Here is a 25,938-nt window from a genome sequence, read left to right as displayed (position 1 = left end):
CATACTTGTATTTAGCCACCTCCATGAGGAATGATGGAGGAGATGGCAGAATGGTGAGATGGGAATGTCACTTCTCCTCAGAACCTTCTAATTCTAATCCACAACAAAGATTCAACATCATTTTGGGAAGCTGCTGCCAAGCCCAACAGGTCAAACCATAGCTGTCTCAGTAGTCACATAACATTACTACAATCCACAGCACAGATTTTGTCATGTCCTTGAGAAGGTGCCATTCAGCAGAGGGGTTGCAAACTTTACTGCAAGAGAATTGAACCTCAAAAAATAAAAAAATAAATAGAAAAGGGGTAGTGTTGCAGTTCATGTAAAGTTTTATTATATTAACAGCAAGTAAAATTAAAATGTTGCAAAACCATTTCCATTGAGTATTTTGCCTATCTACATAATGGTCTTCCTTCCTGTATGTGTATTTGTTCTCAAAGAGTGTGTGTCCACTTTTACTATTGCACGGAAAATATGTTAGCTGAATGAATCCTCATCTGATTCATCCTGGAAACCTTGCTGCTAACAATTACTATATTTTAGTATGTTTATCTTCACACCCACCATTTATTCTCATTACCATGACCTCTCACTCACTTGACCCAAACTTCTAGCTCAAAGGAACAAAGGTGAACTCAGGAACATATGGTAATATGCAGGAACTTAATCTAATTCCTGTTACCTAATTGCCTTTTTTTTCCCTTACTTAAGAAGTCATTTGAGGGTCAAGACAATTTACTAGGGAAGAGCAGCATAAGAAGCTTTCCCAACATTAACTTCCATTGCAGGCTTCAGCTGCTCAACAAAAGAATAACTGCAGCATATTCAGCCTGCAGCATTTAATCAATGCAGCCATGAAGCCAAATTTGTTCAACACCAGTAGAACACTGAAGCTGCTATACTGTTTATTCTTCCAGAAATCTATGCTCTCACTTCAGAAAACTTGTAGCAACAACCAAAAGAGCTAGATCCAGAGACTCACAAACATGAACTCAGGATAAGCTAATACAGAGCTGCCTTGAGCAGCTGAAACAGCTCCAGCTTCTCTGCTGGTTTTCCAGGCTTCAAGCAGAGTGAAACTGATCTGATTTTTGACAGTTCCACCTCAAGGATTTCTATTAAAAGCCATGTAACTGAGATGATTTCCTGGTGAGCTTTCACTCTGCTGTGGCCTAGAAATGTTAAGAGCTATGCAGTGGAGACAATCCATACCCAGAAAGCTGCAGGCTAGGAAAGAAGCATAAAGCCTCCTTAAAAGCACTCAGACTGAACAGGAGCCTCTGAAGAGGAAGAAGAAGAATATTTATTACTTCCAGCAGCCAGTGATGTTGGTGGGCTCCAAATTTGTCAGAGATTTCATGACAGCTAGACTGAAAGAAGTGGAACATGAGCAGAGCAGAGGGACAGCATGTTGTCCAGATTTTTGTCATCTCAGCCTTTCTTACCAGCCTTGGCCAAGGAGAATAACAGTAATCCCCCTACACTCTATACCAAGACAAGACACTGCTAACTGCAGAAGGACTCCAGGTGCCAGAAGAGGGCACAAAAGGCAGGTAGGAACCTTGTCAAGCTTAAAAGAAGAGAAAGAAGACAAAAGCACAAGAGGGGGCATAGAGGTGCACCAAAAGGTATATAAATCCAAACCAGAGACTGAACTCTAGACTACAAATACATTTTTCTCTTTCGGTGGAATGATTCAAAAACCTTTCTAACCATTGATTCTAGAGCATCACCTTGAAAAAATAATGGCTTCATGCATTATCAACCAATGCTACCAAATGTCACCACTTCTGTGGAACCAAGCAATCCCAATAACGTCCTCCAGTCAGTAGCAGTGTGGACACCAAGAAATGTTAGGTTGTAAATTCTGACCTTAGCAGGGCTACTGGAGACTGACAGTCACATTTGATTTGAAAAAAAGATTGACCAGCATCCACCTGGCTGAAGCTGAACAGACAGGGAGACAGGGGCAAGTTCTAGAGCAGCAGCTCTGACCAACATTTTGTTGACTATACCTAGTAACCATCAGCTACTTGATCCACATTTCCATGACACAATTGGCTGAGCTGGCTGTCAGTTTGCTCTGTCTGTAAATAAGCTGTTTCTAGTCAAACTTTATTACGTCAAGGCAGTGAGCAAGCCTCCGACGGATTCAAACACCAACCTGTAGGTGTGAGTGCAAATCCTGAGTAAACACAATTATCTGACTGCTGCCAGGGCAGCCAGTCCACCAGCTTGATGACTTCTGTGAGCAACCCCATGGGAAACAAGATATTCTCTGTATGTGGTAAAGACAGACCTCCCATGAGAAGAATTGAAAAAAGCCGACTTTTGAAAACTAGTTTGACAAGGATAGCTTTTGGCATAGTGACACAGTTGTACCAACTTTTGTTTGAATATCCTTTTTCTAAGAAAGGTTGAGCCACTTTTATGAGCACAGCTGCCATTCTCAAGAGTAAAAGGAGCTGCTACTGTTCAGTTGCTGATATTTCTTTATCAGAGGAACCTAATTCCAATATGTAACAACAGACAATTCACGCTTGTATAAAATATTTAACAAGAGACAGTTCACACTTGTATAAAATCTCACGTGGCATGCAAGTCTGTGTAGGGATACAACATCATAAAATATTCTGTACAGAACATTTTGCACTATTCCTGGGTTGGGAGGATGCAGAGAAGTTTCTATTTTTTATTACATATTGAAATGGATTATAAACAAAACCAGCAGTGACGAGTCACAGAAATCACGTATTCTAGCTCAGTACGAAGTGATAACATAAAAGTTACATTACCTCTGCTGGAGTAGCTGATGTGAACAAGAATTAAGGCAAAACATTACAGACCTGTAAAGGTCATGTCAACTGGTGGATGAGGTCTCTGGAAAGCAGTGACACTGAGTAAGTTGAGGTGTCAGGGTAAAACACAGAGACCTTGCACATCAATACCAAGCACTACTGAGAATGAATCTTTTCTGCATGCACAATATTGCTCAGACCAGTGCCTACTGCCTCATTCTTTGCCTGCATTTCAAGAGGACATAGAAACCCTAGAGAGGGTTTGACAGACATTACTTAAGGCAGCTAAGAAACTTTCTTCGGGGTGCTCAATCCTACTGTCTTTGTAAAGAAGAGAAAGAAAGAAATTAAAAAAAAAAAAAAGAACCAACGACATTTATTCAGCCTGTAGAGATATTTACACCTTGGAAATATGGCTGAGAATGAAAGAGGAGAAAGATTCCCAACCTGGCTAAAAAAGACCTACCTCCAATGACCAAACTTAAGACAATTTAAGAGAAACAACAATATGGCTTTGTGTAGAACAGCCTGCTGGAAAGGAAAATGGCTCATCACTTCCCAGATCAGAGATTGTTCTGAAGATAATCTTTAACCCAACTTCTTTGCAAGAGGAGATCAGAAAAGCAGAGCAAACTCGTTTGACCAGGACAGCTTCTGGCAGAGTGGTTTCAGTTATGAACTTTTATTTAAATATCCTTGAGCAAAGCAAGGCTGACGCATTTTTATGAGCATGAGAACTTTCGGACAGTACACAGGCTGAGAATTTGGCTGAATGTCATGGTCTCTTCAGTCCTGTGGACTTCCCTCTTGCCTATCCCACCTCTAGAAAGAGAAGAGCAGGAAGCAACAGCTCTCATAACTGCAGCACTTAGTGACAGATCCAACATCTGAGTCTCAGCCGGCAGCCTCATGCATAACAATTTCTACCAATTTGCTTTAAGCCCCACAGAGGCAGAAGCAGCTCCATGTGCAACAACTTCAGGGAAATTCACTCAAATCTGGGCCCTAATCAGCATACACAATGTTTCATGCTTCACAGCTTCTGACAGCAAGAGCCAACCCCAAATTCTTTGCCCTGGTCAGTAACTAGAGATGGAGGGGGTGACTGTGCTCTGAAGAGGAACAGAACCACAAGGAGGGATGGGACAGAGGCCAGGATAGAAAAGATATCAGAACAGCCTGCACTCCCAGCGTGACCCAGAGTGCTCTTATTCGAATGACACGTCTACTTCTATTCTTCATGGTTCATTCTGACTATCCACAGTAGAACAAATGAGCCAGCAACAGAGTTATTGCCTAATTCTACTCCCCCAACAGAAAGGACAAAAGCCATCTTGCAACTGTGAGGCAGCAATCTGCAGGGCTTTGTGTGTACGAACAAAGATTTGAGCACCATCTCCATGTGGCTTTGGTTTTGTTGGGGGTTTTTTTGTTTGTTTTATTCCCCCCACCCCCCAATGAGTGAAATTTACTGTTGATTCTATTAAAGTAGCTATGGATATTTTTCATTCCCATAAATCCAATCACTTTTGTGTTTGGTCTAGATTTTGTTTAGGTTTTATACACACACACACACACAACACATACATATCATACAATCGTAGAATGGCTTAGGTTGGAAGGGATCTTAAGAGATCATCTACTCCAACCTCCCCTCCATGAGCATGGATTTCTCTCAACTAGACTCAGCTGTTCAAAGCCTCATCCAACCATCTTAAACACATTCAGGAAGCAGGCATCCACAATCTCCCTGGGCAGCCTCTTCCAGAGTCCTAGAACCCTTGTACTGAAGAACTCTTTCCTAAGATGCAGTCTAAACCCAGTTTCCCTCAGCGTCAAACCATTCCCTCGTCCTACCACTAGACATCCTTATGAAAAGTCCTTCTCCAGCCTTTCTGTAGGATCTCCTCAGGTATTGGAAGGTCCCCCAGAGTTCCCTCTTCCCCAGGCTGAACAACCCCAGCTCCCTCAGACTATCCTCATAGCAGAGGTGTTCCAGCCCTGGGATCATCTTTGTGGCTCTCCTCTAGACTTTCTCCAACAGCTCTGTGTCCCTCTTATGATGAGGACTCCAGAACTGGACACAGTATTCGAGGTGTGGGTCTCACAAGAGCAGAGTAAAGAGAAAGAATCACCTCTCTTGACCTGCTGGCCATATTCCTCTAGATGCAGCCCAGGACATGATTTGCCTTCCGGGCTGTGTGAGCACACTGCTGGATCATGGTGAGCTTCTCATCAATCAATACACCCAAGTCTCTTTCTTCAGAGCTACTCTCAACCCATACATACATATATGTTTGCATATACATAAAGTGCATGGGAACATGATAGACTGTTTCTTCCTTCAGTTTATTAAATGTCATACCTTTGACGGCATCTTTGACGAGTTTGAAACCTTCAGACCTCTTTATATTAGGGAAAAAATAAGAAAGCCCACTTCAAGTGTTCATTTAAGATGCACTGGTCACAGATTATTTCTCCTGCTTCCATCTGTGCATAAGCAATGCTCTCAGCAAAAGGAAGTAAAAGCACTGGATTTGGTGGGTCAGCAAGAAACACCCCCATGGGATCTCATCTGCCATCCACCTCTGTGTTTTGCTGCAGCAATTGTTTCCAGCAGAAGGGGTGCAAGAAAAAAAAAGAAATGCCTCACTGGCAATTAGTTTGAAAGGCATGTTCAACAGCCTGCAGCATCAGCCAAGCAGCCCTCCCAGGGGAGGCCCATGATACACAAGGAGGGCACTTCCACTCACCACAGTCCAACCCTACCAAGCACTTTGCGTCCCAGTGCTGGTACCACGTTCCAGTGGATGGCCTTAAGAAGCCCAGCAGGTGATACACTCTAAGGCTAAATTCTGCCTTGAAAAAGTGCATCTTTGGTCATTAAAAAAAAAATTTCATTTTAAGCCACACCTGTGAAGACTGAATTTGGCAAGATTTTTTTTTTCCTTTTTCATGAGAGTTATCACCGATGCTAGAACAACTGTAACTGTTTTCCAGGAAAGACTTAAAATCTGGATAAGTGATGATATGAGAAATTGCATGAAAGACAGGAAACAAGCCAAAGCTATCATCAACTGCTCAAAAACACCTTCAGAGACAGCAGCATCGTAAACTACATATGTATTAAAAAAAAAAAAAAGTCATTAAAATGCACAGCAAGAAAGAAAGTAGAGAAAAATCCACATGGGTTATACAGCCAAAGAAGCTGAAACAACTCTTGAAAGAGGTGATAGCAAAATCCAAACTAAGCAGAAATCTAACTGGCACATCCACACCAGCCACAGGCTTGTTAAGGATGAACACAGAAAGACTTTGAGAAAACAAAAGAAAACAGTTGGCTCAGGCAACTGCAATAGAAAAGTAGGTTGAATTTCAGCTGCGTAGACAATAAACTGATCTAATATTTGCCCTATAAATATTCTCCAAAGATAGACTTAAAAGATATACTGAGATGGCACAGATTTTAAAAGATGACTTGATAACCTCCAACATAGGTCACTCCAGGGCATCTCAAGGAACTATGATGAACCAAGAAAAGTAACTCTTCCTCGAGCCTTTACGCTAAAGCACAGTCATACAGGTAACAAAGTATTGGCTCAGGTCAGGGTTTATTTCAGATCCTGTTGTCAAAGTAGAACATATTTCTCCAGATTTTAATTTGGCATTGATACCAGAAGCAACAGAGATGCTAAAGTCGTTCCATGTGACGTAGGAGCATTTTAGGAGTTTTGGAACTGTTGAGTCAAGTAGCAGCTCAACAATGTGCAGCTATAACACAGCATCTAAAACTGCAAGAGAGGAGGTTAATAAGTAGCTGCGTAAAACATCCGCAGACAAGATGAGTAACTCCCAACTCAAGACCTATGCTGGACAGTAATGGAACAAGATGCAAGTTGGTTCACATACCTTGGCAGTAACTCAGAGAGTGGAGGCACCCAGAAGGAAACAGCATCATGAACTGGTGAGGTGGCAGCTCCACTGATGCACAGAAAGCAGTGTTTTGTCACCAAAACTACAACACTTCCACACAAATGTTACTTCCAGTTTTATTAACAAATGGGTGTGAAAAACGGAAGTCTGCCAATGGTATAGGCAGAGGTCTCTGCATCTTCAAAAACAATGCCTCAGGAAAACACAAGGCATTATGTAGAACAGCTGTACAACCATCTCCAAGATTTGTCAGAGACCAACAACTACTGATGACCTATGTTACTGCCATCTTTTCTGGACAACTGGGGCACGTATCAGGAATGCACCAGCAGAGCTGCCCTGGCAAACTTTCCAGCAGCAGCCAAAGGCACAGGTTCAATGTGCCAATTGTCAGAATTCTTTCAACACACAGCTCTTTAGGAAGGGATTTAGTACTAGAAAGGACATGCAAAATGTAGCATAAGCACCATTTGGGACAGGGGAGCCTCTTTCCTATTGCCCTAAGCAACACTTAATGGTTTGGATGGAATTCAGATTCAAAATAAAACAGGTTTGCCTTTAAAACAGATAGCATAATTTGCTTTAGGTTTTAGTGCAATTTTGGTTTTAAATGGACCAAATCTTTAAGTTGCTCATAACTCAACTGTTTGAAAACAGCAATAGACCCCCAAGGAAATACACTCTTATCCCCAAACTGAGACACTTAGATTGGCCAGCCAAGCTGCGACAAACGGAATCGCTACAGCAGCATCTTGAATCAAAACAGCAACCAGCAGTCTCCAGACAACCCTGAGAATTGCAAATCTAAAGGTGTGAGTTCTGTTTCATGGATTTACTTGATGTCAATCAAAACTACATAAAACCCACTCCTTAATATCCATTGAAAACTATGAAGGCAGTTTAGCAGAGCGGGATAGAAGTGATAAGGCATTAAGCTTTTATGCCTGTATTTTATGTCTTGCAGCAAAGCAAGGCAAAAAAGTAATACTTCAACAGTTTGCTCAAATAAAGGTTTAAATCAGCAATCTCATCTACTTACCCTTTTCACCAGCACCCAGGGAAAGTTTCTTAATGTCATCAGTCACCACATCCTGCAAGTGGTCTTGTCCATGCTCTGCATCATTATCATCAAACTGAGCTTCTATAACGACATCCGGACTTTTAGCGTCGCCTTTCGCTGCCTCTTGAGGAACACAAGGCCCCAACATATCCTCGGGGACATCTGATTCATGCGTGGCTTCTGTTTCTTTGTCACTACCATCTGGCTTTATTACCTGAAGGACCAGGGGATTAAAAAGAAAAAGGCAAGCTAAATCACTGGACTGAAGAAAGAAAACATTATCTTTCCTTTTTCATCTGCATCCCCAAGGAGCTGACAATGAATTGTGGGTGGCTGGTGGCACACTCCAATTGCTGTGTAATTAGCCACAGATATTGCACAATCTAAAAAGGTACCTCACTAGGATTTTGCAATACCTCAACTGTGACAATAATGTATCCAAAGTGTATCTAGAGCATAACCATACAGTTCCTGCCAAGCCTCTAATCGCCTCTACAGAAGCTGGGAGTAAACACAGAGAGGGAGGAGGATACACCACAATTTAATGAGTGGCTTAGACCATTGTTCACCAAGATACACTAATCATCCTGGGAAGTCCCAAAATTCAAGCAGTTCCAGTGAACGCTAGAATCATGTCAAAGCACATCTCTGGGAGAGCTCTCCAACACACTATTAGGAGCAGACCAAAAAAGTATAGACCAGAGAACATGGTGCCCTGCAACCTGCAGAGGAACTGGACTGTGGGAGCTTGGTAAGGCACCAACCTTTATACTTATTTTAGGCTCCAGTCTTTTTGCTAAAGGCACTCAATTATTGCTGTTATTTATACAAACCTCCTAATTAAATTACCAAGAGGAATGAGCTCAGTTAAAGTTCAAGTTCCTTAACCATTAACTGATAATTCAGATAAATAACTGAGCATTGCTACAGATTTGTCCTCACTTCAGTGTGGCAATGGCACAGGGAGAAGAGAAACCATGTAATTACGTCAAACAAAATCTTGAAGAATCCATGTCCCAGTAGAATGGGCACCAGACCTGGATTGGCCAGGTGAAAGAGGCAGAAACTGCTCCATCTCAGGACACGATGATCAAAGCAGTGGACTCTTGGATACATAGGCATTTACTAGCATCCTTCCTGCAACCAACAGCAAGTTGTAAGCACCTACCCAGCCCTGGAACCTATATCCAGGTTTTCATTTCAAACATATCTAAATTTCACTCAAGCTGTGGTACTTCAAATCAGCATGGCATAAGAAATAACCTAAAGTCACAAAGAAACTGGGTGATCCCATTCCAATGCTTCCCAGCAACTCAGCTCCTCTGCAGCTGATGTTTCCTTGGCAGGTAACTCCCTGAAGATGCTCCTCCAAGGTCTGCAGTTCTCAGTATCACAAGCAGCAACTCATGCCACCAGCAAAACAAGCGAAGAGTCCCTTAAAAAAATGCAAACCCCCCCCAAACTTTCTGGTTTTAAAAATTCAGAATATAGTCAGTAGAAAGAAGCAGAAATGGGCTCAACAGGTCCTAGCTGAAGACAACCATTCCAAGTAAGAAAAGCACAATCCATGAATTATTTAGCAACTAAAAAGCAAAACAGGTCAAATTAAGGCCTGTACTCAGTAGACTTCCACTATTTACATGTACAGAGGCAGTTCTGCTTTCAAGCAGTACCCACTTCTTTGCAGTCTTTTCACAATGCATAACAGTAACAAAATCAATTTTAAAATGGGGTTGAATTCAAGTCTTTAAAAAGAAAAAATTCAGATGACATTACTTTGAACTCTTGTTACCTTTTGTGACTTTGCTTTCCATCTTTATTTTCATTTTTAATATGTATATAATTTGTTACCATAGCAGACCTTGACTCAAACACTAAATTGTGACAAAAAGGGAAAAAGTTTGGCAGAAGAGGGGAAAATGGTGCATTATTAAACCTGGCTACATTTGGTACATAAAATACTGACACACAATGGTCTGGGCAAGAACGGTCTATTAGATTAGTGAGCTGACAAGGCTCCACGCACTTCTGACTCTGCCAGTGTGCCTATCCAAAAACAAAACCAGTGTCAACAGTAATGTTTGGACCCTACCATGGTCAGATGTGGATGTATTCAACTCTTAAATTTCAGTTGCACCAGATGTGTACAAGTGTGCCACTGCAGCAGGAGTTCATTTTCTTCAACCTCTTCAGGTTTTGCCTGAATTTCTCTCTCTCCAAACTGTTCTTTGGAGAGAGAGAGAAACGTGTTTGGGATGCTAAATTACAAAGTTTTGTATATGTAGTGCAGCACACAACATCAAATACATCTGAATGATAGGAAGTACTTCTCTAAAGATGCAGCACTGAAAAGCTTATGCTTCAAGAGTTTATGCTGCATTAAAAGAAGGCAGTAGATAAGGATTTCTTTTTAAATGCTATATGCTAAAATTATCGTGCTTCCCCCAAGCTAGAGGATACATTCTGCTGTTGCTAGCTAGCACGATACCCCAGCTGTGACTACCTAAGCCCTCAGTCACACATTGCCTTATGGATTTGCAAATGGATTTTTAAGTAAAGTTTTCCAGAGTCCACAAAATCACCTCCACGCTGCCTAGAGCAGCAAAACGTCCAGATGCTGGCAGGCATGGGCAAAAGGATTTGTTTTCTTTTTAAGGCCAATACAGATCATTTAGGGTGACCTCATGTATAACAGAGCAGAGAATTTCACCCAAGATTTCTTGCATCACACCAAAAATTTTGGGAAGCTGTACATTACAAGACTGAAAAGCTGTGTAAGACTTTACAAAATCAGGAGCTCAATGGACACGATTAATCCATTTTAGATGATCAGAGTTTCTGGCCAACATGAGCTCTTCACGCAGATTCCAAAGAGCAGGATCCTTCTGTAAATGAGCAGCAGCATATTTGACCATGACAGAATAAGCATTTCTTACATGCAGTATCTCTGAAACCAGAAACTGATGACACTGCACTCTCCTATTCTCATGCTGCTGAAGCTCACACATGACATAATGCATTCAGCTAGGACGTATCAGCACTTATCAGAGGTGCAGAATAAACCAAATACACAATTGGCTAAGTCTATCACGCAATCATGTGTTGAGCACAGAGCATCATTCTTTGCCAATGCATCTGACAAAGTGCAGAGCCAGGAGGATGAGATTCCCCTTGCTGCATATGCATGAAATGTATGATCCTACTATCATACAGACATCCCAGGATGCATGGTTGAAGCCCCTTGAAGGACCCTAACTTCCCAACCTGGGAAGTCCAATGTCAACCTTATGGTTCTATTATATTCATATGCTCTTTAGCAATAATTTTTAAGTTTGAATAAGCATTTTGATGAAAGTCAATTGCTTATCTATAAATGTCTGATCCTTAAGACAGTGGCTGAAGAAAGTTTTTTTTCCAACTGTAAAAAAACATCTATCACTGAACAAGCGTCAAGTTTCTGCCCCACAGTGACTGGTTTGTAAAGGCATAGCTGACCGAACACAAGATCTCTGAATGAAAATCCCATTTCAACCATAAATATAATAAAAAACAGCTAGTGGGCAAGAACATCCTGGCATGAATCCGTACAATCTGGAGAGCAGAGTGATTACCTCGCTGCGCTCAGCCCGGCCTTGAAGCAGCCATCAAATGAACAATTGTCCTTACTCGGGAGGAAATTGTTCCAACAGAAAACTGAACCAGGATCTGTGCATCGGAAAGCACAAAGGTGACCTCCTGAGCTGCAGAAGAAAGAGCTTCCTCTGCAGAAGCAACCTTACATCTACCCTGTTAGTTCTAAGCTTTTCATGGATTTCCCACCCAAGCCCAGGTACATTTACTCTCGGCTCAGGTATAGGGGTTTTGTTGCTGCTTTCTCAATGGCAACAGCTGTCAACTCACACATTAGACTATAATCTCAAACCACAGAGCCGGACTGGTGATTTTCAATCACCTTTGAGCTAAGAACCCCCAGGCTTTTTCCAATAAATGCAATGAGTCCCCAAAGTGTTTAAACCTAATTCTAACAGGTTTGCTTCTCTTCCTTATTCATCTCTGATCCTCACAAGCAATCCATGAATCCTCACAGATCTGAAGATAAGACACAGATGACTGCTGGACTAGACACAGTTGGATGGATGCACTTTGCACAGCTAGAATTTTTCCACATAGGGTCACTGCTTTCAGAGGCTTGCAGAGACCTTCTTCACTGAAAGCACCTTGCAGGGTAAGGAAGCAGGATCATCTTCATCACAGCTGTTTTGGACACATACAATAAAATGAGTCTCAAGGGAGGATCTCTTCTCTCTCTACTCTACCCAAGCAAGGCCACAACTGGAGAACTGTGTCCAGTTCTGAATTTCCCACTTCAAGAGAGGCAGGGAACTACTGGACAGAGTGCAACAGCAGGCTACAAAGACGACTAAAGGATTGGAACATCTCTCTTACGAGGATAGGCCAAAAAACCTGGGGCTGTTTAGCCTAGAGAAGACTGAGAGGTGATCTTATTGATGCTTATCAATATCTAAAGGGCAGGTGTCAACAGGATAGGGCACCAACTGAAGGGTCTGGCTCTATGATAGAACAAGGGCTAACAGGGACAATCTAGAACATAGCAAGTTCCACCTAAACATAAGGAAAGCCTTCAAGAGTGACAGAGCACTGGAACAGGCTGCCCCGAGAGGTTGTGGATTCTCCTCCTCTAGAGACTTTCAAAACCTGCATGGATGAATTCCTGTGCACCTGCTCTAGGTGAACCTGCTTTAGCAGGAGGGGTCGGAATAGATGATCTCCAGAGGTCCCTTCCAACCCCTACCATGCTGCCATTCTGTGATTTTGTGAAGTTCTTCATCTGACTCAATGTTGGTATTAAAAGAGTATTTTCATAAGGATACCAGCGAAGAGTTGAGACAACACTTCTCTGTAAGCCAGTCAACACTCAGCAAAATGCTTCATACTGAGTAATCAAACCCAAAATATGTAACTTATCCAGAAGATTTTAGAAGTGACAAGCCATCAATGGTAACTCTCTTCAGTGGGGTAGACAACATAGAATGAGGCTCCTCACACTGCTGCAATAGATTCACCAACGAGTAGAAGGCTAAGACAGCTTCAAGGAGTTCACATTAAACAGGGAGGACTAAACATGGGAACAGCTATCAGGAAAAAAAGGCCTTCAGTCCAAGTCCATCTTCTGTGATTCACAAACCAAGATAAGATGCCTTTGTTCTGAAAAATACTTTGGTCAAGCACAAGTTCTGCTTTAGCTATGGACAAGTTATGGTCAATGCTGGTTAGGGAGACAAAGCTTAGGTCAGAGTCATTGGTCCTGGAGAAGGCTCCAAGGAGATCTTATAACTACATTTCAATATCCGAAGGGGACCTACAGGAAGGCTGAAGAAGGACTGTTTAGAAGGGCTTGTAGCAATAGGATGCAGGGCAGTGGTTTGAAACTGGAACAGGATAGATTTAGGATGGACGTAAGGACAAAGTTCTTTACATTGAGAGCAGTAAAATACTGGAATAGGTTGAGGTTGCCCAGGGATGTGGTTGAGGCCTCATCCCTGAAGACATTCAAGATCAGACTTGACGTGGCCCTGGACAGCCTGATCTAGTTGGAGGTGTCCCTGCTGCCTGCAGGGGGTTGGACAAGATGGCCTTTGAGAGTCCCTTCTAACCCAAAGCAATCTGTGAATCTGTCCTCTCTGCAGTCAAGCCCTAGTGAAGCAACAAGTCTGAGAAACAGAAACAGGTTGGAAGTGGTGATTTCAAAAGGAAGACAGCTGAAAAGGGGGCCTTTGGACCAAATGACCATCTCACCGTTCAACAGACCGTTGCTACCACAACACTAACACAAACACCACATTTCATACCAGCACTGTGAACACCTGCATCTATTAGCCTCCCAGCTTTTGCCATATTAAACAGCCTTCACTTAAAAGCCGCTTCCCTAATGCTCCCTCACGAGGGAGTAGGAACGGAGCCTGGCTAACATGAGGATGCTGTCACAGCTCAGACACACACACTTGAGCCAAGCTACCATAAATATTGCAAGGAAGAGCTTTTCTTTTCTGGAAAGAGCAACCAAACAAAGGCTGGCTTGCTCTAGCTCCTTCTTGGATAAAGAAAGGATGGCACTTCCAATGAGAGAAAAAACACCTGCCCCTGTCACCCTTTCTTCTCTTTATGATTCCACCTACACCAAATGGCTCCAGTGAAGATGCCAATGCAGTAAAGGTGACTAGCACCAGTAAGTGCAGCTATGGCATTACTTTCAAAGTAACAATAAGGTTATACTGAGATTTTCTGTTGTAGATTTGGATTGAGGGGGGGTTTTTTGTGCTTGGTGGGGGTTTTGTTTGTTTTTTACCATCTTTTAATTCTAAATCACTAGAAACACTCACTAACAGCCCACAGGGTAGCTGTTTTATACTAAACAGCACATTACACTCTACATTTCAGGCATCACATTTGATGCAATAATTATACAAACATCCAAACTAAAAGCTTTCCCTCTTGGTTAGGAAAAATGTACTTGCTCCTCCCCAGTGGGCTCTGCTGTTCCCAGATATCAGATGCAGGTCTGTCACAGCAGTCATGACAAAGCCATCCTGCTTGTTGAATCAAAGGGTAAAGGATCTGAATACACAAAGGCTTCTTAGGAACACTGACTTTTTAGAGCTGTTCTCTCACTCACTCCCACTGCAGCAGATGAGAGATGGCAGAGGAACAAAAGAAATCTAATGCATGTGCTTTCTGTATGCCCACCAAGCCTGCTGAATCCACAAAGCCATCTCCCCTGCCCTGCGTACTCCCTGCTCAGACAAACCTGGAAAGTGAGCTTTTACTGCAGAGCTAATTCAAGTAATGAAACTGAGCATTCAGGTGCAGTCCAGTCCAAGCAGACACAGCAGACAGCCCTACATCCAGGCTTGTCATGCAGGTGTACAAGTAACAGAATTCACTGCAGAATAAACCCTTATCTCCAAACAGCCACCTTTTCTCAATACTCCATCCTGAAGTGTGCCTTGCTCCTGAACCATTCCCACACCTTGCTGTGCTTCAGGCTGTACCTAAATACCACAGGTTACAGCGTGTCCTCTCCAAGTCCAGCTCAAGTCCTTCTTCTACTGCCTTGCACAAACAACCAGAGTAACAAATGGAAAAGCATCAACAGGGAACAGTCTCAAGACTGACCTTTCTGAGTCCTAAAGCCAAACCCAGAACTGTCTCCTCACCATGTACCTGCACTGCCTATCTGGTCTCTAACCTGTCATTTGCATCAACCTTATGCTGCACTGCCTCTTGGCGCACATCTATAGTCTGCTTCCAAACATGCTGATCAACACCTCATTATCACCAAGAAGGAGACAGCTGCTTCTGCCATGCCTCAAGTATACTCTAGCCCTTCACACTCTTTCTGCCATGTCTCTGTGGTCTCCTCAGAGCCATCTTTCCCAAGTCTGGGTCTTGCCCTGGTGCCTGTAGAATACACCGTCCTAGGACAAGGACTGTGTTTTCCCTTGGGTTTATTCCATCTGGTTCTCTTAACAGGATAAATTAAACAGCTCTATCTGTGTGCTCCTGTCTTTTGTACCCTCTAAAAACCCTTTCCTGAGAAGCAGGAAAAGACAAAGTTGTCAGAAGCAGCTGTTCCCTGCTCAGCACAGGTACCCCACATGCCATAGCACCAGTGGTGTGGATCACATCACTCCAAAACTCCAAAAAGAAGCCACTCTTCAGGCTGCAGGAAAAATACCTGAGCTCAAGGTGGATCCCTTGCCCCAGGCTGCTTTGAAAGCAGAGCTGGTACATTATACAGGGGCTCATAATAAGCCCCTGGTAGGTCTGTACAACTTTTCCCAAGGATTATTTGGGAATATCTCTGAGAGATATCTCTGTGGGCAAGGGGATTCACACTTCAGAATTGCTCTGTGATATCTAGACATGTTGAGTCTAATGGCATCAAGGAGACACAGGAAAGCACAGTGTCTCCATGCCCGCTTGCAGGGAACACTGTACAATCTCCTTTGTAGACAAGTCGATGTGGTAAGGACTTCCAACAGCATTGGGAGTGTTGTTAGCCAGATGCACAAACTTGCTCTACACTTTCTCCTCCTGCTGCCACCCCTGGGGATTTGATTTGGTGCCAGAAGAACAGCCTCTGTTTCCAGAATACTTCCTGCTATGGCACTGACCTTCCCACACACGTTCCCCAAAACACAGGAGTCCCTGGAGCAGATGTGATACAGCAAACCTCTTGTGACCCATCCAAGGTTTCCCAACCCACATGCTATTCTTTCATGCAGCTATATGTAGTCACACTTAAAGCAGTGATGAATGCTTAGCCATAGCCCATCATCTGTAAGCAAATCTCTCTAGTGAGAAAAGCTGACTCCAGAAAGGTGGAAACAACACCCAGGAATCAACTTTTTCCTAGAGACACAAAATCCGATGAGGCACATGCAGTTCCTCCATCTCCTACAAGAAAATTCTTTTTGTAAAAGAGGCCCTTAAAGCTGGCAGCCTCCCTGCTGGACCCCAATGAAATGTTCCTTGTACCTTGGGTCTTTGTATTGCCTGCTCCTCACAAGACCTCCCACCTTGGTGCATCTCATGAGCTGTGTGTTGCACTCCAGGCCACAGTGAACTGGAAACAAGAGCATAATGCGCAGGGCCCAGCTATGAGGTTGCCAGAACATATTGGTTTGAAACATCACAGAAAATATTCAGCTCCATATTTTCAACAGTAGCCAGGAAGAAAATGCATGGAACAATTTTGAGAACTGTTTTTCAAAAGTCATTTAAATCAAATTATGCCCTATCCACACTGGCAGAAAAACCCTCTCTGCTAACTGGAACTGGCTTTCTTTTCTTTGCGTGTGTGTTCTTTTCTTTTTGGTTTAACATTTTAGGGTTTTTTTAAAACTGTCTCCCAGCCATCTTTTTCTGGTAATGTGGACAGGCACTGCAACCCTACACAAATGGGTGCCAGGACAAAATCTATCATACACAGTCCCTACAATAAATCACTCAAGAGGAGTGTATTAGAGGAGGAGAGTAATGTAAGGTTACATCTTCAAAGGTATGATCCTCTGAAATCACTGCATTTTCAGCTAACTACTGCAGAAAGATATCCAGTTCGTATCTGATGTAAAGAAGCTGACAGGCTTTTGGATCATTTGCAACTCCAAGACACTATCATGAATCAATAGATATTTTAAAAGATGTAATTGTTACACAGTGCTTGCATGTAATCAGAAAAGAATCTGCTTGTGCCGAGTGCGTATCGTTTGAAAGCTGCGATGCCAAGCAAATCCACACCACTGGCTCACACAAACCCAAAGTATTACCCATTACTGCCTGCTCTTTCTGCCTTTTTTTTTTTTTAAACAATACAATGAAAAACAAATTTCCTGGAAACATTGATACCCTTTGAAGACTTATTCAACATTTCATAAACCAAACAAGCCCGCACCCGCACGTGCCCGTAAGAGGTGGGTTGACGATGCAAACTAATCAAAACGTACTGGAAGAGCTATCCAAGATATTTGCATACCTACCCCTCCCAAGGTTATTTGGAGCTTTGTTCAGAACTGGGTAAAATTATCCCCCAATGTGTCTAAGAAAATCTCTTACTGGTGATCAGCACTTTAACTCATCAAGGCAGGAAACAAACAAATCAACCAAGAGTTAACATTTTGGGGCTCAGTAACTAAGCCGCTCACTTTCCCTTTTTTGTTCCTTTAGATGGGGCTCCAAGTGCCAGCTCCCAGGGGTCTCAGCCCTGCACATGTTTTGACACACTTTCAAAGCCCAGAATGGTACACCTGGGACAAAGCACACACTGCTCAGGAAGTGCACAGAGGCCAAGAAAAGCAATAGAAATTTCCACCGTTAACTTGCATTACTGGTTGCCAATAAGGCTCTTACTATGAAAACCCGTAATTGGAAGCTGTCATGTTACAGGACAATTTATGGAAGTTTTCAGAGTACATATGCCCCAGTGGGAACTTCCTTTGACCTGTATGTTCCACTAATCCAGGTCTGCTTATTTATTTACAGTGAGACAAAAACATCAGGAATCTAAAACAAGTCATTGCTGAAGCATCACTGAGACTCCTACTCTAGAAGCGCTTCAAATAGTTCTTTGCTCCTTACTCTTTCCAGTCATCCATCTTTATAGAATCATAGAATTGTTTTGGTTGGAAGAGACTTCTAAAATCATTGAGTCCAACCATCAACCTAACACCACCATGGCCATTAAAACACATCCCAAAGAGCCCTGTCCACACATTTCTTGAACACCTCCAGGAACACATTATGCTTATATTCAGTCAGCAGCTGGACTTCCCTATCTTTATTTCATTTTATTTTCTGCAAGAACATTCTTGCACTTATATTGTCATCATCTGTTCCTCTGAGGAACGCAGAAGGCAAAATGCAACCACTCTGGGCAGAGTGGATCCAGTGATGCTGACCTCAATCCCATCAAATGAGCTTGGCAAAATTAGATCCTACTCTTACAGTTTCTACACTGTCACACCAGGGAAACTGGCACCTGTACTAATTCCTAAATCAGATTTCAACTGTGTTAAAACATAGCTCCTATGAAGAACAACAGTCTCCCCTCAGCCAGCATGATACCTTTAAACTGCAAGAAAACAACCAGTGCTTTGCAGATAGTTATGTTTCACTGTGAATGTAAAGGGATTTCATAACAGGTGCTGGACACACTTCCCAGGAAACACAGACACTTTTAGCAACAGAAGACTGGAAGTCCCCTCAACACTAAATTTTCCATACAGGAGCCAGAAGGTACCATCTGCCAGAATGGTTTTTTATTATGGGCAGCTCCATCCTCTAGGAAATGGGTTGAAACATCAACTGACCATCAGGTTAACTATTTTGGCACGCTGTGCTGCTGCCAGTTCCAGTCACGCACAGCAAGACCACTGTGGATTCAGTACCCTGCCCATCGCCCTTGGACAGGCACTGAACAAGCTCTGTGCTCAGGGGACACTGCAGCAGAACAGGGGCAGCCACGGCTGAAGAGGATCACCCACAGAGAAATGGAATTGGAAGACATAATCCCTGCAAGCACAGTAAGTGGGGGAAAAGAAAATCAGATGATTCACTGAGGATAAAAGATAACAGCTTCCTCTACTGTTGAGAGATCTCTGTATCCCTTGAAGTAATTTGTGAAGAGAAGACAAGCTGGGAGTAAAATTTATTCTTTCACACTTGATATCAGCAAATTATGACACTGGACAGAATCTCACTGCAGCATAGAGCAACAAGTGTCTGTGGAGAAGAGGGAGATGACAACAGCATATTTTGCTCAAAGATTCCTGCAAAAAATGCAGACTGGGTTACCACACTAAGAAGGCTCCCCTGCAACATAAGCCTGCCACAAATCCATTTATTCAAGCTTCATGACTTAGAGCTGATTTCACTCAAATGCACAGAGGAGTCCTTGAATACCTGCTTAGAAAGTGCAGGTGAGACTGCCTTGATATTAAAACACTATTGTAGCCAGAAATCTCAGACTTCTATATCTATCTCAGCCTCTCAGCAGGTTCCTTATTAAGTGCATAAGGAAAGTCATCCTGCTCAAAGAAAATAATCCCACTCTCAATTGCCCATGACTTTCAATAAGTCATTCAAACCATCTCAGCTACTTTGACCCTATGCTAGGCAGATTTGCATATTCTGCCCTAAAGATGCTACAGCTGACTCTCACACAGCTAACAAAGCAAGGTCAGAGTGCAAAAAGAAGGGTGAAAGCAGCAAAGTGACTGCATGGATATGTGGTAAAGCCACAAATGAATACCTGAGCATCGCTCATAAATTGTCTTGGGTTGCTCATCTTTAGAGGTATCAAAGCAAGAGCACCTCAAAGAAGAGCACACTATGTCAGCTGGGGCAGGCAGGTGTCCCAGGAGAAAGTGAATTTTGCTGTTGGAGGTTAGTTCAGTAAAGAAGTTTTAATAAAAAACTTTGTTTATTATAATAAACAATTACCTAAAGTTTTCAAAATCAGGTGATTTGGTACCAAACTAGTTGAAATTTCATTTTTAAATGTTTTGGCCAATGTATGACCTCATTTTGGATAGGCATGGACAGCCAAATCGTAAAAAATTATTAGTAAGTATCTGAAACCTATGGAGAGGTAGCTGTTAGGTGCTCTCCATAACTACCTTTTCTGCTATGACTTTTTCTTGTTATGTAGCTTCATCAACACAGCAGCAACGGTACCAAAGAACTAATCTCTTTCTAAAAGTGAGCCACAAACCTGCCACAACAGAAGACATACTAGAAGAAAAGCCACAAGAACATGGCAACTGGTCTGTCTTCACAGAACTGGTATTCCTGTCTTCTCTGTTGGAAGGCAGGGAAATGTCCATTGAAAGCACAGGATCCACACACTGCTATCTCTGACAAAATGTACCCTTTCCAGGGCTGTTCTCTAGTTGTGCTCAGCTGCCCCAGTCAGAACCAGAAGCAGAACCTGCTGAGGGCAGCACCAAAACATACACAAGGTTGTTAATACTCAGCAGAATTTCTAGGACATCAAAGACAAAATACATTAACATGAGGGAACAGATGAGAACAAGGCACAGATTGTCTTTGAAAGCAGCCCATCTTAATGGAAGAAAAGTAGGGGCCCAAAGCGTAGTAAAGATGCTTCTTGAGACAAATGAGTGATGCTCAGCATTTGGCTGAGGACTTCTACTGCTGCAGTGTTTTCTCTCCTTCCAGTGAAAACAATCAGTACCCACCAGGCTTCCTCTTGAAATGGTGGCAGGGAAACGACAGTTGGCATTTGCGTCATCTGGAACTGCTCACATTACTCAGTGACGAATCCTATTAAGTGGCAGCACCTCAAGCAAAAAAGTCTATAGCTCAGTTTGCTTGCATTTACCTTTAGCAACATGGTCTGTTTCATTAAATTTTGAAGCAGTGTTTATTGGAAGAATAAAAAACATCATCCTCCTCCACCAGCCTTCCCGGCTTATTTTTATGACGTCAATATTCAGGTTTATTTAATCCACTGAAAATATACATTGATTAAACATGGTCTCAGAGCATCTCCTGCAGCACTGAAAAATGCAGTAAATAGGAGTGGTATATTTTTACTTCTTTGCTTCAGAATAAGGTTTATCATTACCATAAAGAGGGTGTGTCTCACCTTTGCCACCAGCAATATACAAAGCCTCTCTCTGCAATGAGCACAGGGAAGGACTGGCTACCACAGAGCTCCCTGCTTCTTGATGCTAGGTACTCTCTAGGTCTGTTTTTCCTGCCTGGCAACAAATGCTGTTCTGTCAAAAGGCTTCTCCACAGAATGAATCAAAAGTTGAGCTCAATTGTTATAACTCAGTTTAAAATTTAATGCAAAGCAAGAGCCTGACAGTGGGGAGTTTTTGTTGTACTACTTCTCTACAAGCTGAGTACCACTAACAAGAGATTTCAGCATGCAGTTCTCCTTTGTAACCTCGGCTTACAATGCAGTCCAAGTTTTCCTTCCCTCTCTCAAAATTAATTTTAAAAAAGTCTTATTCGAGCTGAGATTTTGTATACAAGTTTTCTGCCAAGAACAAATTTTTTACAACTGAGTTTTAAGCTCCTTTAAAAAAAAAAAGAAAGTCCAGAAATTTATAATGGAAATAGTGACAGTGCCCATAATCACAAGTACAGAAATGTTATTGCGATAGGTAGCTCACATCCCATCCAAAAGGAAAAGTTGGTCTCTCAACCAAATTCCACGTTTGTTCTGTAAAAATGGCCCGTTATGAAATCAGTAAAAACAGGTGCAAACAAAAAAAAAAAAAAACCAAACACCTGGGGATTTAAATATTGGTGATGGCAGCAAAAAGCCATCACCTTGGTCATTACACTCCGATTGTACAAGACTTTTTGGAAAGTCTTGAATTACTTTAGAACTCATTTCTCCTGGGCAAACTCTTCTTTTAGTGGTCATCACAGGCTAACTTGGCAGATCTTTGAATTGTGCTTCCAAATCCTAATAGCTTGGCCATTGCCAGAAATTATTCAATTACTTATTTATGTTCAGGTTTCGTCAGTTCTATCTGCTAGTTCAGTGTGATGAAGCCCACCGTTATAGGCGTGCAGCTCTAACAGTCACACAAAAGCCAGCTATTCCCTGCTGACAGGTTAAAGCTCTGCCTTACAAGCTGCCATGAGTTCTCCCCTCTGCCTCAGGATAAACTCTGTGTTCCAGTAAGTGGATGGCTGCATACTGTAACAAACTGAATCTTGCAGGCTATGCAAAAGCAGTGATGCAAAACCCGTGGCATTGCCTGGAAGAGTTGCACCACAAGCAGAAAGAATCAGTGCCCAGATGTAGCAATAAATTCCTCTTCATATTCTGAACACACTTCCAATTTTCTTAATAAACATGTGGCAAATACCATAATGCAAAGTAGAAATACAAGAAAAATTATGTGCTCAGTTGTGTTAGAGAGGTACAAAGATGAGGTGCTAACAGGCCACATGGGGAAGCATCACAGCATCAAGTGTTAACCCCATTCAACATGCTTGCAAAATGAATCTGAGAATGGCAAAATTCAGAAGCATGGCTCAAAAACATGTGACTGTGAACTAGCCTTGACACCTGCTTATGTCATTAATAAAACATTTGATATATGAAGAACACTGGGTCTCCAAAAGTGCCTTAACCGGCGTTGAAATGTGTTAGTCATCCAACAAGAACTCTCACTTCAGCACTGGAAATTACAGAACAAGGAAATCAAATCAAACCTTTACAAAGTTGCCAGCTCTTACTGTGCTACCTGCAAACACTCACCCATAAAAATTACAGATTGCTAGTCCTGTTTACCAGAAAGGGACTATCTCTCCCTTGAAGTACATCATGCATGGTTATGGAGACTCTGAGACAAGCAGCTACACTGGGCTTGCAATATGCTTATTAAACAAGCCCAGTAATTTCAAAGCAGATCTGCTCAACTCAAAGCAATCTTCACTTGTTCAATCTTTCCCTCCGGGTAAAAGTCAGTATGGGATGACATTTAACAATTTTCCTTATCTGGAAGAAGTTACTTGAATATCTACAAAGGTAAACTTTGTAGATAGACAGATACAGACATAAAATGTATCTTATGTATGTGCATTATATATATTATATATATTATATATATATACATACTGCATGCATTTATATATACTATATATATATATACACTGTATGTATGTATGTATATTACTGTAATATAGTAAATGTGTCAGTGACAAATTGTTTAAGCAACTTGACAAAAGAAAAAGGGTAAATTTACACCCCAAAAGAAGGCAGGCTGTCCCAGGAAACAAAGAACAAAGCAAATTTGTGTTCATTACAATAATTTATCACTTAAATAAGCTGTTTTCATAACAACTTCTCTCATGTAACGTAAGAGAAGTAAAGTCTTGAGAGTATATTCTTGAAACTCCACAAGTGACAGGACTACATCTCAGCTCCACTTCATCACAGGGAAGTTTGGAAAGCAGCCTCTGGAAACAGTACTGCTGCTCTGCAACTCAACAACTAAGTTTATGTTTATCTTGTTAAAAAAAGAAAACGTTAGCCCTTTCATATCCACACACACACTTTTAAGATAACAGGATTTTCTTCACAGCTTCAAGTTAGGCACTGAAGTACTTTGTTATGATTAGTTTTATCACACTAAATCCAAATACTCTGGATTATTAATCAACTCTTCTGACAGGTCTCCAATAATGAAACACATCATGCAGCTAACAATGACTCACTATTCATTTGAAGCTGATAAAACAGAAAGGGAAGACAGGCAAGTTCTCAGATACTACCCAGGCAGCCCACAGCTTTAGAAAACCTTTTCCATTTGATTTCCCACCAGCAAAACCAGGTATTTGTTGGCTTTCACATGGCAAACTTCCCACTTGCCTGCTCCCATTCTACCCATAGATGACATCTACCACATCAAAGACTATTAATACACGAAGCATCTACTTGTCTCAAGGGCTGAGGATATGTGAAAAGCAAGTTAATGCTCTCTCAAGTACAACACTAAGTCCTTCACTTCCTTTTTACTTAATACCTTCTTAAATTATCTACCTTGTTTTGAAATGTCTGTTCACGCTTCAGGCTAATTTCCTGGTTTACCATGTATCATGCTACGCCTATGCCATAACACTATCATCATTAACAAAAAAATACACACAACAGTTTGGTTTTGAGCTGCTGGGGATCCAAATTCAAATCCCACTTCTTCATTTGGGAACCAAAGCCACCACTTCCACCTTCACAGCTTGGCTATGCTGGGCCTTGGCACTGGGGGATAGAGGTTGTGTAGAGAGAAAGTTAATGAAGGAGATAACATCAGGGTAGAGATTAGCCATGTGAAGCGTTGACAGCCTGGACACACTGTCCCACCTCAGTCTACCTGTTCTCACCCACAGACTACTGAATCAAGTACTTTATAACCCCCAGCTCTCCAGATAAAAGCACTGGGAGAAGTCACACGACACCAGGAGGCTGCACATTAGGCACGGGAGTAACCAAAATTATTTGCTCCATACCCTGCACACGTGTGCTCCTCGGGCATCAGCATCCCCTGAAAACCCAACCCCCCCTTCGCTGTCCTTTTCTGAAGTTAAGATTTGCTCTGTGTGGCAGATGATTAAATGGCTTTTACAGTCCCTGATCCAAAACAAATTAACAGGGATACAGGTCCCAAAGTATCCGGTGATAAGCATTTTTTCCAGAGTGAAACAATGAAACGGAAAGATTTGTCTTGTTAAACATACAAAAGGTTATCGATAACCTACCAGTTCACACCATGTCTTCCAGCTTCAGGGAGGGACCAGTTTCACTCCGTAACAACACACCTGTGCTGCCAGCCATGAGCAGACACGGCCAGTCACCTCCACCAAAAGCATCCTTCCTCCAGGAAGCACGTTCAAATCCAGTGAGAATGGCTTCTGAAGTACAAAGTCTATCCACAACGCAAACTTGACTTCAAACCAAGTACATGATCAAACCTGCTTCCTTGTAAAATCTTAATAGGACTCCACCATAATAAAACTAAGCAAGTTATTCAATTCTTAACCAATAATTTTCTTTCTAATTTGACCACATTGTAAAGTTGCTTAAAGTCTCCCAGAAGTTATTTTACTCCATTATGTACGGTCCTGTGAGTACAATTAAAACATTTTACCCAAGCTCTGCCATAGGAATGGCTTCCACAATTTCTTAACAGAATATTGCTTTCTTTGCCCAGCACAGTCCATGCACCTCCAATTTATCAAACTCTTAGGCTACTTTAAAAAAAAAAAATGAAACAAAACAAAACCACAACTTCAAAAACTGGATGAAAACTAGTTTGACTTATCACATAATTCAATTGTATGCCTCTTAGTTTATCTTCTCATCATGACTTTATGAGCTGCTCCCACCAAATTGCACTTCCAATGACATGGAAGAAAACTATGAATTTAATTGGAAGATGCAACTTGAACATTTAATAGCTTCAAAACTGCCAACAATACAGAATGATGAGTCAGAATCAGCAAGATCTAAAGGCACTGAGAACTTACCTAAAACAGAAACTTGCTATGGTGCTTTTAAACCAAGGGTCAAGGTAAATCAATACACAAACCAGTCTCACTATAGACACTGTTCTCACCTCTGTAAATATTCCACAGCAAGTCATATAAAACATATGGGTATTAAAACAGATGTACAGTGAAACAAGCATGCTGTGGTCCCCCCATACAAAAAGTAGTCTGTCTCTTTTTTTTTTTTTAAACAATAAAACACAGAACTTTCAGCATTTACTCCAGCATATTTTAGCTCAGAACCTCACAAGACACACTTCATGTAACTATACATTCTTTGGGAATTTAAATTGCTCTTGTTCCCCTCAAAGACACAAAAATTGCCACACAAATACCAACATACTCTTGACCTCCATGGGGAGTGGCTCATTCCTGTCTAACACGACAACTGCTTAAGATGAAGTGTCCTCATCGATGGCCTAACAAAGTCATCCATCATATCAAAACTGTCACGTGCACTTGCCTGATTTACTGGATTCTAAAGGTATACACTTCCAATGAGTATTAGCTTTTCCAAAATATTTAAGATCATCC

The 25,938-nt window shown here is 41.9% G+C and overlaps 1 protein-coding gene across 1 annotated transcript in view; it reads right to left on the bottom strand.

Moving 5' to 3' along the window:
• Positions 1 to 25,938, bottom strand: part of DIS3L2 (DIS3 like 3'-5' exoribonuclease 2) — a 199,835-nt gene that overhangs the window by 125,625 nt on the left and 48,272 nt on the right. Inside the window, exon 7 of the mRNA XM_054385907.1 lies at positions 7,771 to 8,005. Within this exon, the coding sequence (XP_054241882.1) occupies positions 7,771 to 8,005 (235 nt within the window). The remainder of the gene's footprint in view (positions 1 to 7,770; positions 8,006 to 25,938) is intronic.

The sequence above is a fragment of the Indicator indicator genome, chromosome 13 (assembly GCF_027791375.1).
Source record: "Indicator indicator isolate 239-I01 chromosome 13, UM_Iind_1.1, whole genome shotgun sequence".
NCBI lineage: Eukaryota > Metazoa > Chordata > Aves > Piciformes > Indicatoridae > Indicator > Indicator indicator.
The sequence above is the reverse complement of the archived record's forward strand: the minus strand, read 5'-3'. Positions and strand labels throughout refer to the sequence as shown.